This window comes from Oncorhynchus mykiss, chromosome 20 (genome assembly GCF_057628025.1).
Source record: "Oncorhynchus mykiss isolate SJ-2025 chromosome 20, ASM5762802v1, whole genome shotgun sequence".
Classification (NCBI taxonomy): domain Eukaryota; kingdom Metazoa; phylum Chordata; class Actinopteri; order Salmoniformes; family Salmonidae; genus Oncorhynchus; species Oncorhynchus mykiss.
The window spans coordinates 23727117-23747132 of NC_143041.1; the positions used below are offsets into that span (position 1 = coordinate 23727117).

Sequence of the window (20016 nt, forward strand, 5' to 3'; positions counted from 1 at the left end):
GGGCCTCTCTCTCCCCGACATCAGCCTAATTTATAATTCCATCCATTATTTCTCACTGTTACACTGCTGGATTGGTGAGGGCAGGAGAAGGAGACTTTTTTGACCATGCAAGCACCATTGCTTTATGATGTTTCTGAACTGCAATGAGATAAGAACAGAGGGAGCAGACACTGTTGATTACTTGTAAAACCTCATCAGTGTAATTGCTTTGTAATTGTACTGTATTGAGTTTCATTTTTTTTTGTTATAACACAAAGTTGAATAAAGACCCCTCCTTCTATATTCTGTAGCAATGTAATATTACCATAGTAATAACAATGCTTCTGCATTACATTAAGAACATAATGTAAAGCGTTACCTTTGACTAATCTAATAACAGAAGAGAGTGAAAACACTACTAGGAACTAGAGATCCCATTAATGCTTTAGAAATGTTTATGTTCCCATTTGAATGAGGTGATGACGACAGGAGGACCATGATGTGATGTATTTTCTTCTGGACTTCGTCTGACAGCTTTGGCAGCAGTCGAAACTCCAGTATAGCGTATGTGACAACTCCGAGTTAGATGTCAACGTATTGGAAAGAGCATGTGGTCACAGAGTGGGATTCATATTTACTCCCAATCCCAACAGGCAACAATTAGCCTTGCGTCTATTTTTACAACGGGTCATTTCCATGAAAAATGACCCATGAGCACCAACATGTGAAGTTTATAGGAGCATATAAAATGTGGTGTCAAACGCAAGCTAAGAGTCTATATTTTGTGGAAATTAAGGCATAGATACAGTGCCTTGCGAAAGTATTCGGCCCCCTTGAACTTTGCGACCTTTTGCCACATTTCAGGCTTCAAACATAAAGATATAAAACTGTATTTTTTTGTGAAGAATCAACAACAAGTGGGACACAATCATGAAGTGGAACGACATTTATTGGATATTTAAAACTTTTTTAACAAATCAAAAACTGAAAAATTGGGCGTGCAAAATTATTCAGCCCCTTTACTTTCAGTGCAGCAAACTCTCTCCAGAAGTTCAGTGAGGATCTCTGAATGATCCAATGTTGACCTAAATGACTAATGATGATAAATACAATCCACCTGTGTGTAATCAAGTCTCCGTATAAATGCACCTGCACTGTGATAGTCTCAGAGGTCCGTTAAAAGCGCAGAGAGCATCATGAAGAACAAGGAACACACCAGGCAGGTCCGAGATACTGTTGTGACGAAGTTTAAAGCCGGATTTGGATACAAAAATATTTCCCAAGCTTTAAACATCCCAAGGAGCACTGTGCAAGCGATAATATTGAAATGGAAGGAGTATCAGACCACTGCAAATCTACCAAGACCTGGCTGTCCCTCTAAACTTTCAGCTCATACAAGGAGAAGACTGATCAGAGATGCAGCCAAGAGGCCCATGATCACTCTGGATGAACTGCAGAGATCTACAGCTGAGGTGGGAGACTCTGTCCATAGGACAACAATCAGTCGTATATTGCACAAATCTGGCCTTTATGGAAGAGTGGCAAGAAGAAAGCCATTTCTTAAAGATATCCATAAAAAGTGTTGTTTAAAGTTTGCCACAAACCACCTGGAAGACACACCAAACATGTGGAAGAAGGTGCTCTGGTCAGATGAAACCAAAATTGAACTTTTTGGCAACAATGCAAAACGTTATGTTTGGCGTAAAAGCAACACAGCTGAACACACCATCATCACTGTCAAACATGGTGGTGGCAGCATCATGGTTTGGGCCTGCTTTTCTTCAGCAGGGACAGGGAAGATGGTTAAAATTGATGGGAAGATGGATGGAGCCAAATACAGGACCATTCTGGAAGAAAACCTGATGGAGTCTGCAAAAGACCTGAGACTGGGACGGAGATTTGTCTTCCAACAAGACAATGATCCAAAACATAAAGCAAAATCTACAATGGAATGGTTCAAAAATAAACATATCCAGGTGTTAGAATGGCCAAGTCAAAGTCCAGACCTGAATCCAATCGAGAATCTGTGGAAAGAACTGAAAACTGCTGTTCACAAATGCTCTCCATCCAACCTCACTGAGCTCGAGCTGTTTTGCAAGGAGGAATGGGAAAAAATGTCAGTCTCTCGATGTGCAAAACTGATAGAGACATACCCCAAGTGACTTACAGCTGTAATCGCAGCAAAAGGTGGCGCTACAAAGTATTAATTTAAGGGGGCTGAATAATTTTGCACGCCCAATTTTTCAGTTTTTAATTTGTTAAAAAAGTTTGAAATATCCAATAAATGTCGTTCCACTTCATGATTGTGTCCCACTTGTTGTTGATTCTTCACAAAAAAATACAGTTTTATATCTTTATGTTTGAAGCCTGAAATGTGGCAAAAGGTCGCAAAGTTCAAGGGGGCCGAATACTTTCGCAAGGCACTGTATGTTTTCCTACTCTTTTCCATCCTGGAATAAGCAAAGGTTTTGATTTCTGGTCACACAGATGGAAAGGGGGTCTTAAAAAACATATACTAGAAAAAGTATTAAAAGGTAAAGGCCCCTGCCAAATAATATCAACATTTATATTTAGTTTTGCATAAATTACTTGCCTTCTGTAGGTTTAAAAGTCAACTGCCCCTCAGAACCAACTTCTCTGGTTTAAAACAGCCTACAGGTAAGTGACATCGATATGAGTCAGAAACATTAATTTGAGTGTCAAAATTGCCTACAAAGTGTAAATAGGATAACTTTGGTTTTAAAATCAGTCTCGTCCAAAACTGAGTTTTGTTAGTGAGTTCATATGGATTACTTACATGCCCATGTTTGCCAATGATGCCAAATTGACCAGAGACAACACGCCCCCAGCTGCCATGTGGACATTTGTTGCCAAGTCTGCACATGGGTGCAACGTACACACATTTCGCTCGGCAAATAGGAGTGAATATGGGCATCCATAAAGTTGGTGAAACTTCCAATGCAATTCAACAATATGACCAGGAATGGATTACATCCAAAACGTACAACATTATTTGATCATGCTAGCGAGGCTAGCTATGATACCACTGATGAGGTGGAAAGTTAGGTTCCTCGGCGTACTGACAAACTGAAATGGTCCACCCACACAGACAGGATGGTGAAGGCGCAACAACGCCTCTTCAACCTCAGGAGGCTGAAGAAATTAGTCTTGTCACCTAAAACCCTCATAAACGTTTACAGATGCACAATTGAGAGCATCGTGTCAGGCTGTATCACCGCCTTGTACGGCAACTGCACCGCCCCACAACCGCAGGGCTCTCCAGAGGGTGGTGCAGTCTACACAACGCAATCACAGGGCAAACTACCTGCCCTCCAGGACACCTACAGCACCCAATATCACAGGAAGGCCAAAAAGATCATCAAGGACAACAACCACCCGAGCCACTGCCTGTACATCCCACTACCATCCAGAAGGCGAGGTCAGTACAGGGGCATCAAAGCTGGGACCGAGAGACTGAAAAACAACTACTATCTCAAGGGCATCAGACAGTTAAACAGCCATCACTGGCACAGAGAGGCTGCTGCCTACACACAGACTTGAAATCATTGATTGGCCACTTTAATAAATGGAACACTAGTCACTTTAATAATGGCACTTTAATAATGTTTACATATCTTGCATTACTCATCTCATTTGTATATACTGTATTCTATACTATCTATTGCATCTTAGTCTATGCCACTCTGTCATTGCTCATTCATATATTTATATTTATTCCATTCCATATTCCATTAGGTATTTGTTGTGGAATTGTTAGATATTACTTGTTAGATATTGCTGCACTGTCGGAACTAGAAGCACAAACATTTCGCTACACTTGCAATAACATCTACTAACCATGTGTATGTTACCAATACAATTTGATTTGATTTGATGAAAGGGGAATGATACTAGAGCTAGTGAAAGACATCTAGCTAACGTGTAATGTGATGTAGCATGTCAGAGAAAGATGTGCATATCGCACTTTAGCTAGCTAGATACCAATAGGCTAACTGCAACCTATGGCATTTAGGTTCAATACAGAGCAGGCACTTAATTGGATACTAGCTTGTTAGATAATCATAGGATGTAGCCAGCTTGGAGATGCATTATATTAGTATGAATGAATAATCATTATTTTAATATGTTGGTAACCTGCTGTATGAAAGTTATAATGCCCTTGAAACCGGTGTTTGGATGATATTGGTACATCGTCTCGGGCCTAACAACACCCATGCCAATATATCCTCCAAACACCGGCTTCAAGCGTATTATCACTTATCTTTTATTTCATTCACAGGCTACGTACAAAATCTGGTGGATTTGTTGTTCAGCAGGGTTGTGGGAACCCCATATCAGGAGCTGTTACAGGAGGCTGAGGCAGTGGCCAGACTCCAGTCCCACTTCAGATTAATGGAGGACACTTGAATCAGGTTGGTCACATTTGATCTGGTCGATGGTAAAAAAATACTATCTGTCCTGGAATTCAACAAACGAATACAGATAATGTAATCAGTGCTGTGTGTACAGTGCATTCGGAAAGTATTCAGACCCCTTGACTATTTCCAAATTTTGTTAGGTTACAGCCTTATTCTAAAATTGATTCAATTGTTTTTTCCCTCATCAATCTACACACAATACCCCATTATGACAAAGCAAAAACAGTTTCTAGAATGTTTTGCTAATTTATGAGAAATAAAAAACTGAAATACTACATTTACATAAGCATTCAGACCCTTTACTCAGTACTTTGTTGAAGCACCTTTGGCAGCGATTATCACCTCAAGTCTTCCTGGGTATAATTCTAAAAGCTTGGCACATCTGTATTTAGGGAGTTTCTCCCATTCTTCTCTGCGGATCCTCTCAAGCTCTGTCAGGTTGGATGGGGAGCGTTGCTGCACAGATATTTTCAGGTCTCTCCAAAGATTTTAGATCAGGTTTTAAGTCAGGGCTCTGGCTGGGCCACTCAAGGACATTCGGAGACTTCTCCTGAAGCCACTCCTGCAATGTCTTGGATGTGTGCTTAGGGTCGTTGTCCAGTTGGAGGGTGAATCTTCGCCCCAGTCTGAGGTCCTGAGAGCTCTGGAGCAGGTTTTCATCAAGGATCTCTCTGTACTTTGCTCCATTCATCTTTGCCTCAATCCTGACTAGTCCTCCCAGTCCCTGCCGCTGAAAAACATCCCCACAGCATGATTCTGCAAACACCATGCTTTACCGTAGGGATGGTGCCAGGTTTCCTCCAGATGTGACGCTTGGCATTCATGCCAAAGAGTTCAATCTTGGTTTCATCAGACCAGAGAATCTTGTTTCTCATGGTCTGAGAGTCTTTAAGTGTTTTTTGGCAAACTCCAAGTGGGCTGTCATGTGCCTTTTATTGAGGAGTGGCTTCCGTCTGGCCACTCTACCATAAAGGCCCGATTGGTGGAGTGCTGCAGAGACGGTTGTCCTTCTGGAAGGTTCTCCCATCTCCACAGAGGAACTCTAGAGCTCTGTCAGAGTGACCGTCAGGTTATTGGTCACCTCCCTGACTAAGGCCCTTCTCCTCCGATAGCTCAGCTTGGCCGGGTGGCCAGCTCTAGGAAGAGTCTTAGTGGTTCCAAGCTTCTTCCAATTTAAAAATGTTGGAGGCCACTGTGGACCTTTAATGCTGCAGAAATGTTTTATTATCCTTCCACATATCTGTGCCTCGACACAGTCCTGTCTCGGAGCTCTACGGACAATTCCTTCGACCTCATGGCTTGGTTTTTGTTCTGACATGCATTGTTAACTGTGGGACCTTAAATAGACAGGTGTGTGCCTTTCCAAATCATGTCCAACCAATCAAGTTGTAGAAACATGTCAAGGATGATCCATGGAAACAGGATGCACCTGAGCTCAATTTCGAGTCTCATAGCAAATGGTCTTAATACGTATCTAAATAAGGTATTTCTGTTTTGAATCTTTATACATGTGCAAACATTTCTAAAAACCTGTTTTCGCTTAGTCATTATGGGGTGTTGTGTGTAGATTGCTGAGTATTTCTTATTTTAAAATGTTTTTTATTTTAGAATAAGGCTGTGAAAGTCAAGGGGTCTGAATCCTTATGTTGTAAGGAGGTGCACCCTTCCTTCCACTGTGCCAATAGATTACTGCTGGGGCCGAGTGAGTAATGCCAACCAGTCAGTGCCATTCTGGCATGTGTCCCTTGTGAATTAGCTGCGAATCAGGATCTCTGATTAGCTATGTTCAACCGTGCATTTACTATTGGCTTCCATGACTGTATGGTGACAGTCTCTCTCTCTCCCTCCCTCTGTGATATAGGACCTGGGTCGGATATAGGAGTATTCGTCCAAACAGGTCAAGGAACTCCTGTCTTATTCGCACATCGTTATATAAGCAGAACACTGCTATGTGTTATGTGAAGTTCGGTTCATTCTACATGGAACTGTTACACTTGAAAGTGATCGAAGCACTTTGTTATTTTACATAAGCTCGGCAATTGGTGCATCACTGTTATCGTCACTTTTTTTATATTACTCTGTAGGCTAGTGACCGATGCAAAGCTACTTCCTGGAGGAAGCTTTGACTCGGTCAGTAGACTACAGAGTGGTGTGAGAAGAGTGCCATCCTCCTGCATCTCACATCTGCCTGTAGTTATTGAACTCTGCCTGCTGGGCGATCTAACAGAGGACATAAGGAGAGAGGAGACAAGGCAACACTAGCCAGTTATAGAATATTGTGTTGTAGGACAGCTGAGCCGACTCAAGACCGGGCATTCAACTTGGGAGTTGATACTGTTTCCACGGTAACATGCATTTACATAGCATGATGAAACGTTGAAACTAAGTTGCAAGCTGCTTTCGTAGCAAGGTGTTTAAAACGAGTGTCTTCAGCTGTGCCACCATGTTCAGTACGCTTCCCATGTTTGTTCTTTTGTATCTGTTCCATATTAAACTCACCTTCTGCACCTGCTTTCTGACTATACGTTACATCGTCTTCTCATACATGTTGACGAAATACTAATGTTTCAGTGTCTGGGGGTTTTACAGTGCATTCAGAAAGTATTCAGACACCGTCACTTTTTTCCACATTTTGTTACGTCACAGCCTTAAAATGGATTCAATAAATGTTTTTCCTCATCAATCAACCCACAATAACACATAATGACATTGGGAAAAAAAAAATTCTTTTTTTAAATAGCTTATTTACACAAGTATTCATACTCAAAATTGAGTTTAGGTGCTTGATTGGAGTCCACCTGTGGTAAACTTAATTGATTGGACATGATTTGAAAAGGCACACACCTGTCTATACAAGATCCCACAGTTGACAGTGCATGTCAGAGCAAAAACCAAGCCATGAGGTCGAAGGAATTGTCCGTAGAGCTCCGAGACAGGATTGTGTCAAGGCACAGATATGGGGAAGGATAATATAACATTTCTGCATTTCTGCAGGTCCACAAGAAGACCGTGGCCTCCATCATTCTTAAATGGAAGAAGTTTGGAACCACCAAGACTCTTCCTAGAGCTGGCCGCCCGGCCAAACTGAGAAATCAGGCGAGAAGGGTCATTCATCTGTGAATTTGATGGTTACTCTGACAGAGCTCCAGAGTTCCTCTGTGGAGATGGGAGAACCTTCCAGAAGGACAACCATCTCTGCAGCACTGCACCAATCAGGCCTTTGCGGTAGAGTGGCCAGACGGAAGCCACACCTCAGTAATAGGCACATCACAGTCCGCTTGGAGTTCTCTAGTCTGATGAAACCAAGATGGAACTCTTTGGCCTGAATGCAGAACGTCACGTCTGGAGGAAATCAGGCACCACTATCTCCTGGCCAATACCATCCCTACGGTGAAGCATGGTGGTGGCAGCTTCATGCTGTGGGGATGTTTTTCAGAGGCAGAAACTGGGGGACTAGTCAGGATCAAGGGAAAGATGAACGGAGCAAAGTACAGAGAGATCCTTGATGAAAACCTGTTCCAGAGCACTCAGGACCTCAGACTGGGGCGAAGGTTCACCTTCCAACAGGACAATGACCCAAAGCACACATCCAAGACAATACAGGAGTAGCTTCGGGACAAGTCTCTGAATGTCCTTAAGTGGCCCAGCCAGAGCCCAGACTTAAACCTGATCGAACATCTCTGGAGAGAGCTGAAAATAGCTGTGCAGCGTCGCTCCCCATCCAACCTCACAGAGCTTGAGAGGATCTGCAGAGAAGAATGGTAGAAACTCCCCAAATACAGGTGTGCCAAGCTTGTAGCGTCATACCCAAGAAGATTTGAGGCTGTAATCGCTGCCAAAGTTGCTTCAACAAAGTACTCAGTAAAGGGTCTGAATGCTTATGTAAATGTGATATTTCTGTTTATTGTTTTTATAAATGTGCACAAATTTCTAAAAAACTGTTTTTGCTTTGTCATTATGGGGTATTGTGTGTAGATTGATCAGGAAAAAATCTATTTAATACATTTTAGAATAAGGCTGTAACGTAACAAAATGTGTAAAAAAATCAAGGGGTCTGAATACTTTCCGAATGCACTGTAAAACCCTCTGACTCTGAAACATTAGTATTTCGTCAACATGTATGAAAAGACGTTGTGTGTAGAGTAAGTTTTATGTTTACTTAAGAGTGTGTCCAGAGATAAAGTCATGCAAGTTGGGATTTCAATCAGTTTTTACAGAGTTCTATGCTGACCTTTTTTTTTTATTACAAGGAACAAGTGAAAAATGTAGGCCCGTACAAAGAAATGTTAGGGCACAATTAAAAATATTTGAGATATTAAAGCTATAATCCTTACTTTTTCTAGGCACACTGCGGGTAAAATTGTCAAGTCTTGTTTTGTAATGTTGAAATCCCAGAGTTTGGCAGTGGAGAGAAGCGGGCATGCAGGAAAGTGTGCAGGTGTGGAGGGTTGTGAGGCCACTCACTGGCACTGTCAGAGTAAGGAATCCCTGGCTCAGCTTCACTCAATCACCCAGGTTGATGGTGATGGAAGGATGTCATAGAATTGACCATGCTATAATGCCCATTGGCCATCTCTCTGACTTACTCCACATCATTGGTTCCTTTCCCTCCCTGCCCCCACCCTCTTCCAGCTCCTATCACTCTTTGAGGATTTGCTGCATCATTATGACAAGCGCTATCTTTCTTTGGTCTTTCATGGAGAAAAACATGGCATCTAATCAAAGTATGAGCCAAAATGACATAAAGGGCAGCCATTTTGAGGCTATCATTGCTGTCTGTCATCGTTGATAAACACAGGCCAAACAGCTAGGAGAAACACACTGTTCCAGACCATTGGCTTCCTCCAGTCCACCTCCCATCCTCTGATTTAGAAGATGCTGTCATCGGGAAGAGCAAAGAATGGTCGGGTGTGGCGTCTGCATGGTCCTAAGGGGCTCCGACTCATATCCCTCAGCAGCGCCTGCATGTCTCCCAGCGTCCCACTACAGTGGTTGCAGCAACGCTCAGCTGCAGACAGCAACGTCTCTGACCGAGAGCCTCTACAGAGAGAACAGGGCTGATGACGTCCCACAGGAACACACTCAGAAGCTCTTACAATCGAACTGTCTCAGATGATTTTTGACTGAGACTACCGTCTAAAATTGCCCTATGCCATTTCAGTAGTATAGCTACCTGAGTTTTCCCTGACCACGTGACCTGACCAAGAACAACTCATGGCGCTAACCCTAACTACAGGATCTCATTATGGACCACTTGTAAGTTGCAAGTCCTGTTTGATCATGATCAGGGGAGCGCACAGAAAACAAGATCATTCCATCTCTCTGAGAGGCACATTTCTGAACCATATCTCGAGGGGCAATACCATCCCCCTATCTTCTCTTCCTTAATTTCTGTCACTTTCACGGCATGCATGTAACAGCTCTGAAAGGTTGTGGCCTGTTTTCTGTGAAGCAATCAGGATCCACAAAAAGGGTCGACTGCAGGGGAAAAGGACTGATGTCAGAGTGATATGTAAAAATGGAGAGAATGAGGAAGAGAGGAACATGAAGAGAGAGGCAAGGTAACAGAATGACACAGACTTAAAAAATCTATCATCTTCAAATGTATGCCAAACAAAAACCATTGATTGCAAAGTTAACAAACTCTATGCACAAGGACAACTTTCAACAATTTCCACAGAAAATTGTACAAAAATGCATTTACACTGAAAAAAATATAAACGAGACATGCACCTTTCATTTTCTCATAATTACAGTGGAGCCCAGAGATGGGGCCCTGATTGCTTGTAGGAATCTATTACTGCCCTATCGCCATGATTAACGAGGATGTACACATACACACTCATTGTGTGTGAAGAAGCTGATGACAGTGCCTTTCAACACATCGCTGAGGTGCAACACTTCACACTATAAAAGGTAATGTCACCTCCCATTATCCGGTCCACTACTGAACCCCCTGTAGCAATACACCACTCACTGCATCTTGTTTGACCTCAGAACGCACATTAGCAACCCCCTGCTAATGGCTAGGCTTTAGCTCAGTGTTAACACAATAGTGTGCAAACAACCTGGGTTTAAACCCAGTCTGTCATACCTAAAAGATTGAATTTGGCATGCACAAAAACATTTTGTCATTGCATTAGGCATCTGTCTCAGATGCCTACCACAGAATACTGAATACTGATTACGTTCCAAGTAAAGGGCTATCAATTCATAAGCCCTGAAAATGACCATACATACACTGCACTGCAGAATTAAGTCGAGTATTCGCACAATGTCTGACAAATGGGGTTCATTAACTTTTAACGGAATGGTCCAGCAGTCGGGGAGGAGGAAAAACAGATGAACGTAATTTATGTTCACCCCCTTATGGAGTAATTTGTCCTAACCTGAAAACATGTAGAAAGACACTCTCATTAAGACCCAGCAGTTGGGTGGCGGTGGTCTTCAAACCAAGACCAGGTTAATGGTATTGAGGGTTGACAGGGTCAAGAAAACAATGCCTCTCATATGTGTACAAGGACACAGTAGTGCTTGCGACATGGGGACATCCATGCAGTGGTTAAAGAAGTCTGGGATTGACAGCGAATCCCTGGTGGATTCTATACCCTGACGGACATGCCTGCCTGCGTTTACATGCCCGCCCTTGTATCAGCATAGAGCAAACACTGAAACAAAGCTAAGAAAACACTCAAACTCCGAGACGAACCCCAATCGTTGCCCCTGGTGAGACATTAACTGGTTAGATAGCACATGCACAGAGCATTGTCACAGACACATAGGCTTACTGCAGCAGTCACCAACCTTTTCAAGCCAAAGATCACATCCCAAGTCCAAACGTAAAACCAAGATCTACCACTTGCAAATAATGATGACAAAACAATGCCACAACGTAGTTCCACTTTGACATTCTTTATTTTCTTACCTGTCAGTCACACGCAACGTTTTCATTTAAATAGTATAATCAGAAATGCAACTATCATTCAACATTTTATAACAGTCATATTACATGTTTCAATATTTCCACAGGTCTATTACTCATTCACCATTCATATGGTGAATGACAAAATGACAATACTCAAGTAAGTGCAACTAGCATTCAAAATATTATGACAACAGTCACATCATTCAATTGTTCTAAAATATGTTCACACCAATCACAGCCCTACCACCATTCATTACCTCAATAATCAGTCAATTACAGGCCCAAGCCAATCATGTACAGTACTGTTTCACTTTCCCTTTTGAACAACATAACACAGATCATATCCTTTTGTAAACAATATAGCCTACAAACAGATTTCAAACTGGCAATACTCACTCACTCTGATGGCTGTGGATGATTTCACCTCCCCACACACACGCATTCAATGTGATGGCTGTGATTGCACACTATCAGCAGGTGCTCCATAGTCTGTCTCATACAGCAAGTCTAACACTGTCTGTAAGATGTCTATTAGTTAGACAAGACCTGTTCTTTGACTTGATTCTTTTCATCTGTGAAAAGGCCATCTCACAGAGATATGTTGATCCAAAGTAGGCCTTCGCCTTAAGGATGAGCTGTCGGTTTGGTAGAAAGCGACTGCTGTGCTTTCAATACAGACTTGAGCTCGTCAACTTTCTTTGAGCGAAGTGTGCTCTTTAGCGGGTAGTTTTTTTACTTGGGGTGAATGGTGTTTGTGGTGCCGCTCCACGTTACCCCTTTTAGCGAGGGCTACAGCCTGGTGACAAATCAGGCAAATCCTTTTGTCCTTAACTACGGTGAACAGGAAATCGTGTTCCCATTCTTCATGACATGATACATTTTTTGCTCTTTACGTTGTGCCTCCGCCATCGTTTCGTTAGATTGCGTATCGATAGCTCGTGAGCGTTACAAGTGCCTGAGCTAATCAGGGACATAATTTGTCAGACGTTAAAACCTAGAAACGGTATTTGATTGGCCAGATATACACCTGCCCCGCCCCTCCAACCCCATCACTTCACACATGGAGCATTTCATTTGAAATTAAATTTATAAATAATAATTAATACATTTAAACATTTAGACCTTTATGATTTTTTTTCTATGATTTTGAAAACTCCTCGCGATCGACTTTGAATGCTTCCAAGATTGATTTGTCGAGCGATCAAAAGGGCTGGTGACTTCTGGCTTACTGTAAGTACAGCAGCTAGAGAAAGAAACTCTGGATCTGTCTTCAATGAGACTTCAGGTATCCTTGGGATTCCACATGCAATGTTTGGCAGCCATGTCCCATCATTCTCTTCCCTGTCTTATGGGACACTGGCACTGCCTGCTACCTCAGGGTATGTAATGTCACCTATCCTCACACAAGGCCTTGAACAGGGTTCAAGTATGGCACTCAAACCTTCACAGCCAAGGTCCAAAGAAAAGCCATACACGCTGCCCTAAGTTACAAGCATAGTTTGTTGTTTGCCATTGAACAAACCCGTTCATCAATCAAATAATGGATCCAGGCACGGTTATACATCATTCCAACTTCGTTTTGAAATGGATAAGAGTAAAAGCACAAGATGGATACCCCAAAATAATGAAGACATTAGTGGCGTGCCTGCTTTTTTCCCTGAGAATAACATGCAATTTACGGCAATGTCTTCAATCATCAGCAATAACAGGGCAGAATGACAGTCAGTCAGTAATGGTAAGGCCAGAAATGCAATGTATGAAGGCAAATAATGCCCCTTGGGTCTAATAGTCGAAACAAATCATAAAGTAAAAAAAAAAAAGACAATTTCTCACTGTTGCTGAGGATTAGGAACCCATTTTCTGACATCCTTATTTCCTGGAAAACAGGGAATGGGGATAACATAACAGTTTCCCCCATTTCCTTTTGCTCTTTTATCAGTGCCCACATTCTTTCACTTCCGCTGCTGACCCAGCAGCATGGCCGAAAGTTCCAAAACACAAATCTCTTTCTCACGTTTTTGAGATGAAAACATCCTTTCCTAAAGAGATCCCGGCACTTCCCGCTAACATAACAGTTTCCCCCAATCAAGACCTGACCTCTCACAGAAAGTCCAATCAACACAAAAACTGTGAATGAGAAGATTAAAAAAAACAGCCAGAGGAATTAAAGCAGTTGTCTTTGTGACTTGCCTGCTGCCTTCCTCACCACAGCCCAGACAGTCACACATTTTTACACAGACACATTTTTATACAACACCATTACACAGGACCCCGCTAAAATAGTACAACATATAATTGAAAAAGCCTTTGCGGTAATGCATCTTCTTCCCCATAGCTTATTGAGTGAGCCAGCATAAGCCAGGCAGCTGCCAAGGTCACAGAGACATCCCCATTTACATGGATGCCCAGCAGTCAGGAGCCCTGCTGGTGCCTCCACCCTCTAAATGTGACTAATTGCTCCTACAGTTCTGCTTCTTAGGGTACAGGTTATTACTCAGTACTGGGGTGTTACGCCTCAGTGGGCTAGTGCTCCATGCATCAGCTTCAGCTCTCAAAGTATACAGGTACACACGCACACTTGTGCATTCATGGACACACACACACACACACACAAACAGCTGGATGGGATGACATGTTGATGAGGTCACTAGAGTGTGGTGATATTAACACACCACACCTGGCCACACCAATAGGGCAGAGGTACATGCATGCTTTGACTCTCTTACAAAGATACTAAATGAGATCGCAATACTTCAATTAACAGGTGTGCCTTGTTAAAAGTTCATTTGTGGAATTTCTTTCGTTCTTAATGCATTTGAGCCAATCAGTTGTGTTGTGTTAAGGTAGGGGTGGTATACAGAAGATAGCCCTATTTGGTAAAAAAGCCAAGTCCATATTATGGCAAGAACAGCTCACATAAGCAAAGAGAAATGACAGTCCATCATTACTTTAAGACATGAAGGTCAGTCAATCTGGAAAATTTCCATAACTTTGAAAGTTTCTTCAAGTGCTGTCGCAAAAACCATCAAGAGCTATGATGAAGACCCAGAGTTACCTCTGCTGCAGAAATTGCATCCCAAATAAATGCTTCAGAGTTCAAGTAACAGACACATCTCAACATCAACTGTTCAGAGGAGACAGCGTGAATCATGCCTTCATGCCTTGCTGCAAATAAACCATTACTAAAGGACACCAATAAGAAGAAGAAACTTGCTTGGGCCAAGAAACACGAGCAATAGACATTAGGCCGGTGGAAATCTGTCCTTTGGTCTGGAGTCCAAATTTGAGATTTTTGGTTCCAACCGCCGTGTCTTTGTGAGACACAGAGTAGATGAACGGATGATCTCTGCATGTGTAGTTCCCACCGCAAAGCATGGAGGAGGTGTGATGGTGCTTTGCTGGTGACACTGTCTGTTATTTATTTAGAATTAAAGGCCACTTAACCAGCATGGCTAGCACAGCATTATGCTGCGATATGTCATCCCATCTGGTTTGTGCTTAGTGGCACTAACATTTGTTTTTCAACACCTCCAGGCGGTGTAAGGGCTGCATCAGATGACCTGGCCTCCACAATCACCCAACCTCGACCCAATTGAGATGGTTTGGGATGAGTTGGACCGTAAAGTGAAGGAAACGCAGCCAACAAGTGCTCAGCATATGTGGGAACTCCTTCAAGACTGTTGGAAAAGCATTCCAGGTGAAGCTGGTTGAGAGAATGCCAAGAGTGTGCAAAGCTGTCATCAAGGCAAAGGGTGGCTACTTTGAAGGATCTAAAATATAATATATTAGTTGGTTACTACATGATTCCATATGTGTTATTTAATCGTTTTGATGTCTTCACTATTATTCTACAATGTAGAAAATAGTCAAAATAAAGAAAAACAATTGAATGAATAGGTGTGTCCAAACTTTTGACTGGTACTGTAGATCCAGATTGCATTTAATGGTCACAAAGGAATCCTCCCAAAGCTTTTTAATCGTGACTCATCCTTTCTAAATGCCCAGATGATAGTGGTCGGAGAATTTGGTCTAAGACTCCTCCTTCGTTCCAGTACTACAACCAGGTAGTCTAGCAGTTAAGCACGTTGGACCAGTAACCAAAACGTTGCGGGTTCAAATCCTATAGCTGGCAAGGTGGAAAAGTCTGCTGTTCTGCCCTTGAGCAAGACAGTTAACCCCCAACAACTATCATGTTTTAAGGTATGACCCAAGTGCAGGCAGTGTTGAAGAAACAAATGTTTATTCATTAAGTAGGGGCATTCAAACGATAGGTCAAGGCAGGCAGGGGTCAATAATCCAGAGGGGGTGAAAGGCACCAGAACACCAGGCGGGCTCAGGGTCAGGTCAGGCAGGAAAGGTCAGAACCGGGACTATATCAAAGACAGGAGCAAGGTAAACCGTTGGTAGGTTTGAATGAACAAAACTAACTCGCACAGACAGACAGAAAACACAGGTATAAGTACACAGGGGATAATGGGGAAGATGGGCGACACCTGGAGGGGGGTAGAGACAAGCACAAAGACAGGTGAAACAGATAAGGGCATGACAACAACAACTACTCCCCGGGTGCCGATGATGTGTATCAAACCAGCCCCCCACACAGAAGATGCATTTCGGTTGAATGCATTCAGTTGTGCAACTGACTAGGTATCCCTTTTCCCTTAAACTGCTTCCATCACAGTTTCCTATTCCCTCTGCCTGCCAAGTCCACTCTGTTGAGAGGTTATACCTTTTGCATTGATCAGCGTCTGTATCAGTGTCTGACTAACTGACTCAGCGAAGCCTTAAAGAGCAAGTCAGCAGGCTATGCTATAAGGATGTTATGACATAGAATATGCTGTAGGTGTGCCAGCGTCATCCGTTAACATTATCTCAGACTCAGGCAAGAAAAACAAAGTGGTTGTAACATACTTTTACCACCGCAGGGCTGTATTAGAGTCAGCACTGACAATGCGGAAGTCATTAACCTGAGAACGAAAACGAGTTAATCTGGTTGTGGTGCATACATCATTGTCTTTGTGTTTGATCTGACTAGCAGGTCCTGTTTGCCAATTTTGATTACCTGAAGAATAAAGAGTCGAGTTGAAACAAACACAACATTGATTGTGCATTGGGTTATGCATCAGTGACAGAGAAAAGCTCCTCAGTCATGCGACAAAGACACAATGTTGACATGACTTTTATACTAAGCAAAAATATAAAACACAACATGCAACAATTTCAAAGATTTGACTGAGTTACAGTTCAAAAATGAAATCCGTCAATTGAAATAAGTTCATTAGGCCCTAATCTATGGATTTCACATGACTGGATGGATTTCACATCTGTTGAGCACAGATACCTTAAAAAAAGAAGGTAGGGGCATGGTTCAGAAAACCAGCCAGTATCTGGTGCAACCACACTCTGCCGCATGCAGAGTGACACATCTCCTTCTCATAGAGTTGACCAGGCTGTTGATTTTGGCCTGTTGTCCCACTTCTCTTCAATGGCTGTGCGAAGTTCCTGGATATTGGCAGGAACTGGAACACGCTGTCAAACACGTCAATACAGAGCACCCCAAACATGCTCAATGAGTGATATTTCTGGTGAGTATGCAGACCATGAAAGAACTGGGACATTTTCAGATTCCAGGAATTGTGTACAGATCCTTGCAACATGGGGCCGTGTATTATCATGCTGAAACATGAGGTAATGGCGGCGGATGAATGGCACGGCAATGGGCCTCAGGATCTCGTCTCTGTATTTCTGTGCATTCAAATTGCCATCGATAAAATGCAATTGTGTTCATTGATGGTAGCTTATACCTACCAATACCCTAATCCCTCCGCCAACATGGGGGCGCTCCGTTCACAACGTTGACATCAGCAAACCACTAGCCCACACAACGCTATTCACATGGTTTGCGGTTGTGAGGCCGGTTGGACGTAGTGCCAAATTCTCTAAAACAACGATCGAGGCGGCTTATGGTGTAGAAATGACTATTCAATTATCTGATAAGAGCTTTGGTGGACATTCCTGCAGTCAGCATGCAAATTGCACGCTCCCTCAAAACTTGAAACATCTGTGGCATTGTGTTGTGTGACAAAACTGCACATTTTAGAGTGGCCTTTATTGGCCCTGGCACAAGGTGCACCTGTGTAATGATTATGCTGTTTAATCAGCTTCTTGATATGCCACACTTGTGGAGGTGGATGGATTATCTTGGCAAATGAGAAATGCTCACTAACAGGGATGTAAACAAATGTGTGCACAAAATATTAGAGAAATAAGCTTTTTGTGTGCATGTAAAATTTCTGGCATCTTTTATTTCAGATCATGAAACATGGGACCTACACCTTACATGTTGTGTTTATATTTTTGGTTAGTGTAGTTACCGTATAAGGTATGGGTGGGTCCCATTCTCTCTTACTGTATCCCTGTCTGTCACAACCCAATTTGGCCTCACTAATACCACTACCCCAGAGACATAAAAACCACTAGTGCTCTTGGCTCTGCTGTTACCGTAGTAACAGAGACACACAGATCTTGGATTTCATTTCACTGAATAGGGGGCACATTCTTGCCCCACAAATATTCAAATTAGGAGAAAACACCAGTTCAGACTATCTGATATTGCAGGCCTTCTGTCAAGACATAGTAGACAGAACAGGCAAATGGTATGCAACCCGTGTCTACATTCTAAAGTGAGCCTTGTGTTTTCAAATTCTAAGCAAATTTTGACATGTATTTTCTATTGTTGGATAGCACTCTTGAATGTAGTGAATAAATGTGGTTAATACCCAGGAATTCTAGTACAACATAGTTTCAACATCAATGACTCTTCCTTTGATTAGCGAATAGGCTATATGAGATTTTGTTTGGACTTTACCTTTAAATTGCATACGCATTATGCTATTCCATTAATTAATAATTTGCTTTGGCGATGTCCAGGTGTCCAACATCAGTTTGGAATAGTACCCAAGCAGAGAATGCCTCGCATTTGCGTCGTGTCACATTCGCACACTCCCCGATTGTGCGTGCGAACCATGGTCAACCGCGCGACCACTGTTACATCAATTAAGGCCTTATAAAGAAAACTTCTAAAACCAGCAGTGGTGCATACAGATATCATCTGCAACATGAACATGCAAACTTCACGTAAGATTCAATCATTTTCGACCGAGAAGTCGGATGGAGCATATATAGGCAGCCTTTTCTGCCTCATCGAAGTACGTCCAAGATTGCACAACTAAATGGGTCTCTTAATAAATGTGCCCTTACCTGCCCACTGTTTGGTTGGCGAGCTGTCGCATTCTATTGAATTGCTTCTTCATCTTCTATTTTTCTGCGTTAACACCGATGGATAGAGCGACTCCACATTTCTCATTGACAAAACAGTCCGGTTCTCCAACGAGAATTACAAGACAGCCCACCTTTTAACAATCCTTTTTTATCATAGCCATAAGGAACGCATCGCAAATCAAGAGTAATAGGGGAGACAATTTCAACGCATTTTATGGTCCCTGTCACGCAGTCCACTGCTCAGAGATGCTGTACCAATTTCTCCGGGCAGAGTGACAGCTCACGACACGACGCTGCGCAGTAGCGCAGTATGGGGAATGTAGTTCCACCGACCAAACGTTGAGCCTACAAAGAGACCATCAATGAATTCTACATGATACAGTGTTTAAAACAAAGTGTATACACTTTTTTTCAAACTGACAAAATATCTAGCTAACACCCTTGTTCAGTTTAAAAGCAATTCCATTGCTCTATAGGTAGGTTACATTGAAAAACAAGAATTGAGTGGGCATTCACTGTTCGTATGGGCCAAGGTCTACTTGCAGACCCCAAGTACCAAAATATACTTTTTGCATTTCAGTATAGACAATTTAATCTACTTACAATATCAGGTAAAATATGCATCTAATACAACATGTCAGATAATGTCTAAGGAACGTGGTTTGATACCTGGTAGGTCACACACAGACCCTGGCACATGTCCCTAAAATGTCCAATTTGGTTTGTTGATAGTACAATAAAGCAGTCAGATAGTATAACTAGTTTAGGTAGGCCTAGTCTGCAGAAAAAAATATTATGTGGTTTGCTAAGGAAAACAGCATCATCTTGTGGCAATTAAAGCAGAGTACCACACAGATTCTTTACTCATTTAATTGGTATAATTTGTGCTTGGCATTGGCTGCAAAAGTCTGTGAGATCTTTTAACAGCAACACATACACTTTCTGTTCTCAAGGAAAAATATCCAAAGGAATATGCTGTCATCAAAGACAGAAATGACTTTGGGTGCTATGCAGTTATTTATTATTAGGCTACCATATCTGGGAACTTCCCAAGTATATGCATTGTAATGCAAAACATTCACAGGACGACGATGAGACAGCCTATAGGGAGGAGGTCAGAGACCTGGCAGTGTGGTGTCAGGACAACAACCTCTCCCTCAACGTGAGCAAGACAAAGGAGCTGATCGTGGACTACAGGAAAAGAAGGGCCGAACACGCCTCCATTTACATCAACGAGACTGTAGTCGAGCGGGTCAAGAGTTTCAGATCTAATTGATTTATAAAGCCTTTTTTTTTATATCAGTAGATGTCACAAAGTGCTTATACAGAAACTCAGACTAAAACCCCAAAGAGAAAGCAAAGCAGATGAAGAAGCACGGAGGCTAGGAAAAA

At 42.4% G+C, this 20016-nt stretch overlaps 1 protein-coding gene across 7 annotated transcripts in view; it reads right to left on the bottom strand.

Annotated features, from left to right (window-relative positions):
• The window catches only part of LOC110498769 (rho GTPase-activating protein 44), a 114242-nt gene extending 95321 nt beyond the window's left edge, over positions 1-18921 (bottom strand). For 4 of the 7 annotated variants that reach the window (XM_090212638.1, XM_090212640.1, XM_090212637.1 and 1 more), the window contains exon 1: positions 18604-18913. In XM_090212638.1, the coding sequence (XP_090068764.1) occupies positions 18604-18656 (53 nt within the window). In that variant the 5' untranslated portion in view covers positions 18657-18913. Of the gene's footprint in view, positions 1-18603 lie in introns of all 7 variants that reach the window. The other 3 variants (XM_036955934.2, XM_036955935.2, XM_036955936.2) reach the window with 3 other exon arrangements.
• Positions 18922-20016: the final 1095 nt, after the last annotated feature.